The sequence below is a fragment of the Orycteropus afer genome, unplaced genomic scaffold (assembly GCF_000298275.1).
Source record: "Orycteropus afer afer isolate SDZICR_OR568_19922 unplaced genomic scaffold, OryAfe1.0 scaffold00273, whole genome shotgun sequence".
Lineage (NCBI taxonomy): Eukaryota > Metazoa > Chordata > Mammalia > Tubulidentata > Orycteropodidae > Orycteropus > Orycteropus afer.
In genome coordinates, this window is record NW_006921860.1 from 2,045,595 (window position 1) to 2,057,155 (window position 11,561).

The 11,561-nt window shown below is 51.5% G+C and overlaps 1 protein-coding gene across 1 annotated transcript in view; it reads right to left on the reverse strand.

Moving 5' to 3' along the window:
• Positions 1-11,561, reverse strand: part of DACT2 (dishevelled binding antagonist of beta catenin 2) — an 18,900-nt gene that overhangs the window by 4,748 nt on the left and 2,591 nt on the right. Inside the window, exons 2-4 of the mRNA XM_007950493.1 lie at positions 11,484-11,540; positions 11,217-11,366; positions 346-478 (exon numbers count right to left, since the gene is read on the reverse strand). Coding sequence (XP_007948684.1) covers positions 346-478; positions 11,217-11,366; positions 11,484-11,540 — 340 coding nt within the window. The remainder of the gene's footprint in view (positions 1-345; positions 479-11,216; positions 11,367-11,483; positions 11,541-11,561) is intronic.

Below are 11,561 nucleotides of genomic sequence, written 5' to 3' on the forward strand. Positions count from 1 at the left end.
GCCTCCATAAAGCCAACCACGCCTCGGGCCCATGCTTGGCAAACGGTCCATTGAACCCCAGGCAGGGGCCCTGTGCTGGTGGGTCCTGGATCCCCTCTGGACCGGGCCCCTGTGATCCCGAGGGTGTTGGGTACCATTCCCTAGACGGGCCCCTGTGGTCCCATGGGTGCTGGGCCCCATCCCTGGACTGGGGCCCTGTGGTTATGGACACTGGATCCCCTCTCCATGGGGCCCTGTGGTCCCACGGGTGCTGGGTCCCCCCCAAGCCAGACTCCTGTGGTGGTGTGGGCACTGTGTGTTCTGGGCGTCTTCTGGGCACCATGCCCCCCGGGTACCAGTGCGTACCTGAGCTGGGCCGGCTGTCGCCATCCGGGGCCTCACTGGCGCCCCGGCACACGCCCAGCTGCAGCTCACTGATCTGCTGACCCACCTGGTCCAGGTGGGCTCTCAGGCCCGCGTCCTGTTGTCTTAAATGGTACTGAAAAGCAGAAGACGGGGAAATAAAAACACGGCTAAGTGCAGGAATAAAAACAACACTCAGTGTGGTGCCTGGTCCCTGGAGAAGGACGCCACACACGGTAAAGTGGAGGGTCAGGGAAAAAGGGGAAGGGCCTCAACGCGATGGGCTGACACAGTGGCTGCAGCGATGGGCTCAGGCGCGGCGAGGATTGTGACGCTGGCAGAGGACCGGGCGGTGTTGCGTTCTGTGGGACACAGGGTCGCTATGGGTCAGAGCCGACTTGGCGGCACGCGGCAGCAACAGCGTGGTGAAAGGTTGGCGCACTGAGCGCACTGCCAACTTCCAAGGCTCTGCGAACCGCCCCTCCTTGAGTTCCACTGACCTCAGCCAGTCCCCCCTCCAAGTGCTGACTCTGTTTTAGTTAGTCAACAACTGTCCACAACACCTGTCTTCATGAGGACAGTGGCTGACACAATGCGGGACAGTGGCACCAGCCCAGACATGGCAGTCCGGCAGGCGCTGTAGCTCTGTTTAGCCCGTGGTCCCTTGCTCTGCCTGCCTCACCCACTGTCCGGGCTGGCACCACTGCTTCTCTCGCACCACTGTCCTGCGTGGTCTGGGGTGTGAAGGGGACCCACCTCCTGACTTTTCAGCAGAGGGCAAAGTCCGCAGGAAAGAAAAGAAGGCTTCTCCTATACTGTCTGAGCCCTCCCCTTCCCTTATATCACAAGGGTCATTCTGAACCCCGTTAAGTTCTGGGCATTCCCAGGGTGGTACAATGGGCTGAGAACGAAAGGTTGGAAGTTTGAGTCCAGCCAGCGGGGCCTCAGCAGAAAGGCCTGGCAATGGACTTCCAAAATACCAGCCCCCGAAGCCCCGGGGAGCCCGGTTCTACTCTGACCACATGGGGGCGCAGCAGTTGAAAGCAACTCCACCACGCTGGTCCTCAGTTCAGGTGGAGACATCGTGGAAACAGAGCTCCGAGTGTGGGGTGGGAGAGATGCCACACATGGCAGACACCAGGTCTGCCAGGATCTGGGCAATCTGCCAGGAGGGACTTTTGACTTAGAAGTTCGTACCTCTGTGCTGCTACTGGGTGGCCAGGCCTCCTTTTCTCCCAGCCTCAGCATCCACACTTCTAACACAGGTTATTATAACCCCACACCCTGTGTGCACAGTATGTGTGCAAAACAACCAGCACGGGGTGTGTATTAAGGCTGTTTCCCGTCAGAAACCTTACCCTGTTTTTAAAGTCCACTGAGTGTGTGGTTCACACACACAGGGAATACTGTGTGGAGTCCACATGATACCCTACAGCATGGATGAACCTGAAGGACATTGTGTTGTTGTTGTTATATGCCGTCGAGTTGGACTCCTCCCAGGCGGTATTAGTACGGAAGTAGGTTGCCCAACCTTCCTTCTGAGGAGTGGCTGGGGGGTTTGAACCACCGGCCTTCTGGTTAGCAGTCAAGTGCCTTAGGCACTAATGCTACCAGAGCTCCTATGAAGGACATTATGCTGAGTGAAACAAGCAACTCACAAAAGGACAAATATGGGATGGTCCCACTATTATAGAAAGCTGGGAGTAGACATATATATGCATAGAAAGAGATGGTCTTTGATGGCTACCAGGGATGAGAGGGGAGAGGAGGGGAATCACTTTCTAGAAAGCACACTGGTTACATCTGCTGATGGGAAAGACAATACCAAACACAGGGAAGTCCCCACAAACCCAACAGGCCACTGAAGACACCAAGAAGAACACAAGAAAAAGCATCACCTCCATAAATGCCATACATAGTTGATCTTGCAACGACAGTGACAACAACCAAAAACGTGAGTGTGGTTACACAGGTACAAATGTGTGAAGCTATGTCGATGGGAAGGGCATATATGTGTGCCTCGTGTGTAGACACAGGTGTATCCACAGGCAATGGAGATACATGTTTGCATGTGCTGCACATACATCCATGGATGACAGATAAAAGCACATGGGGGCACCCTAACAGGGACTCCCTGTTGTTGTTGTTGTTATTTGCTGTTGAGTCGGCCCCGACTCATAGCGACCCCTCCTTGGGTTTCCGAGGCAGTATCACTACGGAAGTAGGATTGCCCAACCTTCCTTCCGAGGAGTGGCTGGTGGGTTTGAACCGCCAGCCTTCTGGTTAGCAGTCAAGTGCCTTAGGCACTATGCTACCAGAGCTCCCAACAGGGACTCCCTAGACAGATCCAAATGCTCCCAGAACTGGCTGACTGGGTTGATGGGCGTGGGGCCACGATCTCGTGGGATAACATGGTTTACAAAGACAATGTTCTACACCCAGGCTTGGTGAGCAGTGCCCGAGGTTCTAAAAGCTGGAGAAGAGCCACGTAGGATACAACTGTTGTCCTCTACTTATTACCTGGAGAAGGGGACCAAAGACTCAAGGCAGAAAAGGGTCCATAGGACTAATGGCCCACACGAGCCATGGCCTCTTCCACATTGAGACCAGAAGAAGTACATGGTGCCTGGCCACCAATGGTTCTGACTAGGGACACATTAGAAGGTCCCAGTTGTTGTTGTTGTTAGGTGCCATCAAGTCATCTCCAACTCAGAGACCTCATCTGCAGCGGAACAAAACACTGCCCAGGCCTGTGCCAGCTCCATGATCCTGAGCCCCTCGCTGCAGCCACTGTGTTAACCCATCTCACTGAGGGCCTTCCCCTTTTTTGTTGACCCTCCACTTTGCCAAGCATGATATCCTTCTCCAGGGAACGGTCCCTTCTTCCAACATGACCAAAGTAGGGGAGATGACGTTTGGCCATTCTTGCTTCCAAGGACCACTGTGGCTGCACTTCTTCCAGGACAGATTTGTTAGTTCTTTCAGCCGTCCATGGTACTTTCAGCACTTTTCACCAATACAACAACTCAAAACCATCGACTCTTCTCTGGTCTTCATTTTTCATTATCCAGCTCTCATATGCATATGAGCAGATTGAAAATATCATGGCTTGTGTCAAGTGCACCTTAGTCTTCAAGGAGATATCTTTGCTTTTAAGCACTTGAAAGAGGTCCTTTTGCAGCAGATTTGCCCAATGCTATACGTCTTCTGATGTCTTGACTGCTGCTTCCATTGGTGTTGATTGTGGAACCAAGTAATATGAAATCTTTGACAACTTCAATCTTTACTCAATTTATTGTGATGCTGCTTTTTGGCCAGTTGTAAGGATTTTTGTTTTCTTTATGTTGAAGTGTAATCCATACTGCAGGCTTTAGTCTTCAATCTCCATCAGGCAGTGCTACAAGTCATCCTCACTTTCAGCAAACAATGTTGTGTTATCTGTATATCTCAGGTTGTTAATGAGCTTTCCTCCAATCCTGATGCCATGTTCTTCTTCATATAGTCCAGCTTCACGGATTATTTGTTCAGCATACAGATTGAATATGTGTGGTAAAAGGATACAACCCTGACGCACTCGCTTCCTGATTTTAAACTCTGCAGTATCCCCTTGTTCTGTTTGAATGACAGCCTCCTGGTCTATGGATATGTTCCTTATGAGCATAATTAAGTGTTCTGGAATTCCAATTCTTCTCACTGTTATCCATAATTCCTTATGGTCCACACTGTCGAATGCTTCTGGATAGTCAATAAAACATCTTTCTGGTATTCTTTGCTTTGAGCCAAGATCCATCTGACATCAGCAATGATATCCCTCATTTCACATCCTCTTCTGAATCCAGCTTGCATTTCTGGAAGTTCTCTGTCAATATACTGCTGCAACCGTTTTTCTATTATCTTCAGTAAGATTTTACTTGCATGCGATATTAATGATATTGTTCGATAATTTCCACATTTTGTGGGGTCACCTTTCTTTCGAATGGGTACAAATATGGATCTCTTTCAGGCATTTGGCCAGGTAGCTGTCTTCCACATCTCTTGGCATAGCCGAGTGAGTGCCTCTAGTGCAGCACCCGTTTGTTGAAACATCTCAATGGGTATCCCGTCAATTCCTGGAGCCTTGTTTTTGCCACTTCCCTCAGTGCAGCTTCAACTTCTTCCTTCAGTTCCATTGGTTCTTGATCATATGCCACCTCCTGAAATGGATGAATATTGACCAGTTCATTTTGGTGCAGTGACTCTGTGTATTCCTTCCATCTTCTTTTGATGTTTCTTGCATCATTCAATACATTGCCCATAGAATCTTTCAATATTGCAACTTGAGGCTTAAATTTCCTCTTCAGTTCTTTCAGCTTGAGAAATGCTGAGCGTGTTCTTCCCTTTTGATTTTCTAACTCCATGTCTTTGCACATTTCATTATAATAATTGACTGTGTCTTCTTGAGCTGCTCTTTGAAATCTGTTCAGCTCTTTTATCTTGTCATCTCTTCCCTTTGCTTTAGTTACTCTCCATTCAAGGGCAAGTTTCAGAGTCTCTTCTGACATCCATTTTGGTCTTTTCTTCTTTTCTTGTCTTTTTAATGACCTCTTGCTTTCTTCATGGATGATGTTCTTGATGTCATCCCACAATTCCTCTGGTTTTCGATCACTGGTGTTCAATGCAACAAATCTATTCTTTAGATGGTCTCTAAATTCAGAAGGGATATATTCAAGGTCATATTCTGGCTCTTGTGGATTTCTTTTAATTGTCTTCACCTTCAACTTGAACACTTGAACTTGCATATGAGCAGTTGGTGGTCTGTTCCACAATCAGCTCCTGGTCTTGTTTTGGCTGAAGATACTGAGCTTCTCCATTGTCTCTTGCCATGGATGTAGTCGATCTGATGCCTGATTCTGGTGAAGTCCATGTGTATAGTTGCTGTTTGTATTGTTGAAAACAGGTATTTGCAATGAATATGTTGTTGGTCTTGCACAATTCTATCGTGTGATCTCCAGCATTATTTCTATCTCCAAGGCCAAATTTTCCAACTACTGGTGATTCTTCTTTATTTCCAACTTTTGCATTCCAGTCACCAGTGATAATTATCACATCTTGATTGCATGTTTGGTCAATTTCATCCCAGTTAGGATGGGAGAAAAATGTGGAACAACATTCAAACTCATAGAAAAGACCAGATGCATTGGACTTTTAGCGACTGGAGGAACCTCTGAAACTACCGCTCTAAAACATCTTTTTAACCTAAAACTGAAACCACTTCTAGAGGCCACCTTTCTGCCAAACAACACATCTCTTGTTGTTGTCAGGTGCCACTGAGTTGGTTCCAGCCCACAGTGACCCCGTGTACAGCAGAAGGAAACACGCCTGGCCCTGCACTGGCCTCACGGCCATTGATGCCTGAGCCCAGCGCTGCAGCCACTGTGTCAGTGCATCTCATCGAGGGCCTTCCCCTTTTTCGCTGACCCTCTGCTTTGCCCAGCATGACATCCTTCTCCAGGGAACGGTCCCTTCTGACCACATGACCCAAGTAGGTGAGACGAAGTCTGGCCATATTCTCGCTTCCAAGGAGCTTCCAGCTGCACTTCCTCCAGGACAGATTATTTCCTTCCGGCAGTCTATGGCACATTCAGCACCCTTCGCCAGCACCACAACTCAAAGCACCAACTCTTCTTTGGTCCTCCCTTTCATTGTCCAGCTTTCACATGCATATGAAAAAAAAAAAACCAATAAGAGGCAATTGAAAATACCATCGCTTGGGTTACATGCACCTAAGTCTTCAGTGTGACATCTTTGTTCCTTAACTCTTTACAGAGGCCTTTTGCAGCAGATGTGCCCAGTGCAAGACAACGTCTGATTTCCTGACTGCTGCTTTCATGGGTGTTGATCGTGCATGCAAGTAACATGAAATCTTTGACAACTTCAATTTTTTCTCCATTTATCATGATGCTGCTTATTGATCCAGTTGTGAGGATTTTCATTTTCTTTATGTGGAGGTAATCCATACTGCAGACTGTAGTCTTTAATCTTCATCAGTAAGTGCTTCGAGTCATCCTCACTTTTACCAAGCAAAGTTGTGTCATCTGCATATCACAAGTTGTTAATGAGCTTTCCTCCAATCATGATGCCACATTCTTCTTCATAAAGTCTTGGATTATTTGCTTAGCATAGAGATTGAACAAGAATGCTGAAAGGATACAACCCTGATGCACACACACCCCGTTGCTGATTCTAAACAACACAGTACCCCCTTGTGGGTACTGTGTACCTCCTGGTCTATGTACAGTTTCCTCATGAGCATAATTAAATGTTCTGGAATTCCCATTCTTCTCAATGTTATCCAATAGATTGAGTCACAAAATAAGCAATATCACCTGTAATAATGTGTCCCTTAAACAATTGACTGGGTGAGACCAAACAGTCACCATTTACACAAAAGCCAAAGTGAGCAGTAAGAAGGGCAGGGAAGCTAGACCAACAGAAACAGAACAACTAGAGTGGAAACAATGAGAGTGTCATACATTGTAAAAATTATAACCCATGGCACAGAACCTTGTGTATAAAAACATTTCTATGGCAACCTAACTGACTGTGTAAACTTTCACCTAAGAAATAAGGAGATACATTTAAAAATTCACTGCACACTTTCTTGTTTCGATGAGCAATGAAGTAGAAGGCAGGTAATTAATGAATGTGATTATGTGGTCCATCCTGTCTATGGAAATACAGGGAATGTGACAGGTATCAATTCTGGGGCATAAGGGAGTCACGTTCATGACTTCAAACATTTGACAAATCTTCACGAGAAACGAGTAATTAATTTCCCACTCGTGGCACAGAATGAGTCGTGGACAGCCTTGTCCAGTAGGAACACACCACAACAGGTGATGGGCCCTCAGTGTCTAACGAGGAGTGCACCGTGGGCCACGAGAGGTCAACACACAACTTGTCCCCCAGGACCCACCTCAGGGGGTCCCAGGACCGCCACTTGCTGTAACGCAGCCTTGAAGCCAGAAGACAAAAATCATCCAAATGAAACAAAAACTTTATGCTCTCAGCAGTCCCTGGGTGGCGCGAATGGTCAAGCTCAGCCGTTACCTGCAAAGCCGGCAGTCCGTGTCTACCCAGAGGTGCAGGGAAGGAAGGCCGGGCACTTCCCACTTCCCTGCAGACCCTCGGGCGTGTGTGCGCAGACGGGCGTGGGCCCCAAGTGGGCGTGGCGCGGCAGCAGTGAGTTTCCACTTAGTCTGAACGCCTGGCCGGGCTCAGGGAGCCGCCCACTCACCTGTCCATGTTTGCAGGGGAACGTGTTCCTCGGGTGAACAATGGCACTGGTGACAACCTGTGCAGCACAGCAGGAGGGCCGGGCCTGTGACCCCTGGAGAGAAGACGCTTGCATCCAAACCAAGGGACCAGTGCACTTTCTGCTGCCAACGGCTTTTTCTTTTCTGGCCATAAAACCAACCTGGGGGCCCGCAAGAAAATTACGTTCCTTGTGCTTTAATGTTTAAAAGCAAATATTTGACACCTTCTCCGGCAAATGACGGCAGAGTGTCTCTAGACGCGCCGACCCCCACTTCCTTCCTCCCTCCCCAACCCCCTTTCCTGAAAACAGACCGCAGCCTCTGCCCCATGTTTGCCCAGGAGCCCCTGCCTGCGATTAATGTTTGCCCAACCGGCCCTTCAGTAGAGCTTTCTGAATAATGGTCGCGGCCCACCGCACACCCAGGGACTCACAGGTTAGTCATTACATCCGAGGGACCCACGGCCATGGCTTATGCCCCCCTTGTTAGCCCTTCCTCTTGCCTTTGGTTGTTGTTTAAAGCTTTTGGCCGCTAATCAAGCGGTCCTGCTCAGAGGAGAAAGATGGGACAGTCAGCTTCCATAAAGATCCGCAGCCTGGGACACCCCAGGGCTGTTTCCCCACCGTCCTGCAGGGTCATGGGAACCAACTCCATGACAGCGCTTCGGTTCGGGTGGTGGTGTCGTGTGCTGGGCACTGCATTCCAGCGCCGAGACCCCACAGGACTGAGGGGGCTGCTTCACAGGGTTCCCCAGAGCACAGTCTTCACAGGGGCACACAGCCAGGTCTTTTCTCCTGCTGAGCCACTGCTGTTGTTGTTAGGTGCTGTTGAGTCCTCTCCGACTCGTAGTGACCTTATGCACAGCAGAACCAACACTGCCCGGTCCTGTGCCGGTCTCACGCTCCTTGCCACACCCGAGCCCATCGTTGCAGCCACTGTATCCGTCTCATTGAGGGCCTTCCCCTTGTTCATGGACCCTCCACTTTACCAAGCATGATATTCTTCTCCAGGGAACGGTTCTTTCTGAAAACGTGACCCAAGTAGGTGAGACAAAGTCTGGCCATTCTCACCTCCAAGGAGCATTCTGACTGCACTTCCTCCAGGACAGATCTGTTAGTCGTTTCAGCAGACCATGGTACTCTGAGCATTCTTTTCCAGCCCCACGCACGACTCAAAAGCATCAACTCTTCTTTGTTCATTGTCCAGCTCTCACTGAAAATACCACGACTTGGGTTAGGTGCACCTTAGTCTTCAAGGAGACACCTTTGCTCTTCAGCACTCGAAAGAGCTCTTTTGCAGATTTGCCCAGTGCAACACGTCATCTGATGTCCTGACTGCTGCATCCACTGGTGTTGACTGTGATTCCATTGGCTGAGCCACTAGGTGGGTCCACACCACCAACCTTCCAGTTAGCAGCCAGGCACTTAACCACTGTGCTGCCAGGGCCCTTCCCCTGTGCTTCTCCACTCTGACACACGAGGGCCACCGAAGACCCCATGGAGCTCAGTGGGTTTCCAAGGCTGTGATCTTTCCGGAAGCTGACTGTCTCATCGTTCTCCCTCTGGGCTGCTGGTGGGTTTCAATTGTTGACCTTTTGGTTAGCAGTGCCCAGTGCTTTAACCACAGAGCCACCATGGATCCTGCCAGTCCCCACAGCCCTCTTCATTCTGCCCGCACCTCTGGGCCACGGCAGCCACCCCTGCGGGTGACGGTGACTCTGCTGGGCACTGGCGGGGGTGGCTGGACCTTTGAGGTGCGCTGGGCACCCTGACCCGTCACCAAGCGGAAATGTCAACCTCTCTGTGGCTGCCTTGGTGCTAACACGGGCCTCGGGTCAGTGCTGCCCCATTCTCCTTAGCTCAGAAACAGAAGCGGAGGTCACAGACATGCGTATCTGGTTCCTTGTGACAGCCAGAGAAGCCACTCACATTTATTCAGCAAATACATCCTCTGTTGTAGCTGAGACCCGGCCACGAGAGAGCTGCAGGGTGTGCTGGGAAGTGTGTACCTGGTGAAAGGGACTTTAAATCTGCGGGAGTCCCCAGGCTCACTGGCGCTTGAGAAGTCCCGCGGGACAATGCTGGCAAGGCTTGGAGCACCGTCCTTCCTGTCTTCACACCTGACCTTCCTGTCTTCACACCTGACGTGTGACCAGGGCGAACCCCGCATGCAGTGCAGAGGGAAACCCCAGGCGGGTTCCTGGGGCGAGGAGCTGGCTGGGCTCACACTCCAGTTTTTTGATTGTGTCCTTTGTTACAGAGTGACCCATCACTCTGGGTAAGAAACACGTAAAAGTGTTCCATGCTGGGCTGATGTCACACCAATTCAATTCTTGTCTTTTCATCACACAATCTGCTGGGAGAACAAAGTTCCAGGACAAAGTTCCTTCTGGCCTCCACATAAAGAGAAAAAAAAAATTTAAACAAAACGCACTTTTGATCTTCCCTTGCGAGGCGACTTGTAATTAGAGGCCACACTCGGCAAGCGAGACTCGCAAGTGAGACTCGTGTGTGACTTAAGCCCAGCTAATCGTGGCCTGGCGCTAACAGCTCCACCAGGCAGTGCCCGTCAGCCTCACAGGGGACACCTTCTGGCCGTCCTGTGCTCGCGGGAGGCAGGAAGGCGTTACGACCGCACCTGCCCACAGACCCCAACCACCCACGTTTGGACTCAGTAGCTCACAGGCTGAGGAAGCGCAGGAGGGAGGTTCCAGACCCACCAGCTCCCTCTCCACGTGGCAGCCCGGATTACACATGGATCAAGACACAGCAGAGCAGGTGCCCTGCCCGGGCCCGCCCTCCGGCTCTGTCACCGGTGCCACGGGTCACACGGGAAGAGAGCAGGGCTCGGGACAGCAGCACAGGGCGTTGGGCCTGGACTTGAGGCTTCCGCGTCCTGCAAGCCCTGGACCGCTAGCAACAAGACCCGGCCCGTGTGAGCGAGGCTGCCGCCGCCTCTAGGCGCCCAGGCCTCGCCCCATAAAAAGGCACAGCCTTGAATTTCCAGTAAAAGTCACTCGATGAAGGGGATAGGCGATATCCGATGCAGTCGCCATCTTTCGGCAGCATTTCTTTCTTTTCTGTAAGAAATCCTGCAAGAACTTCTTACATGTTTCCAAAATGAAAGGAAATCACACAGAGGAGTAATAACCGGGTACCTTCAATGCCAGAGAAAGGAGCTGGTGTTGGGAGGAACCGAAGTGCCGCCCAGAAAGTCAGAAAGTCAAGAAACCGTCCAAGGGCCGGGTTTGACCTGCCCGTTTCTGGTTTCTGGGGCACGCCTCTTTCTACCGATCGGGTTACACCTAAAGTTGAAGAAGCAGCAGACACACGGGGCCAGCTTACTAGGAAGACGACCCCATCGACCCTCTCCGCGGCCAGCAATGAGGCTGCGCCCAGCGCGCGGATCCTGTGGCCCCCAGACTAACGAACGCAGGCAGCTCGGAGTCGGTGTGTGTGTGTGTGTGTGTGTGTGTGTGTGTGTGTGCAGGATACAAGGCGTCCGGGGAGACCCCACGGGGGAAGGCAGCGGAGCGCAGGGCATGTGGACAACACCGCAACCACACACACGCGGACACACCCGGAACACCCCTCGGGGCCCGCATGGGCACCGGCGGGGCGCAGGCGCGGCTTTCCGTCCCGTGGCCGCCCCGGGGACCCTAACCTGCTGCCGGGACCCCGCGCCCCGCGCCGCGTAGCCACTTACTTTGACACCGAACTGCATTCTGCCCTAAGCCCGAAAGGGTGGCGCCTGAAGCCGGCGGTCAGCCCAGCGCCAAGGAGCGCACCAGGTGCAAGCGCCTGGTTCTGCGAACCCCGACCCGGGGGGGTCCGGCGCCGTCCTTACCAGCTGCTCCCGGAGCTCGGCCAGCGCGCCCTCCAGCCCGCGCTCGGGGCCGCGGGGCTCTCCGGACGCGGAGCCGGG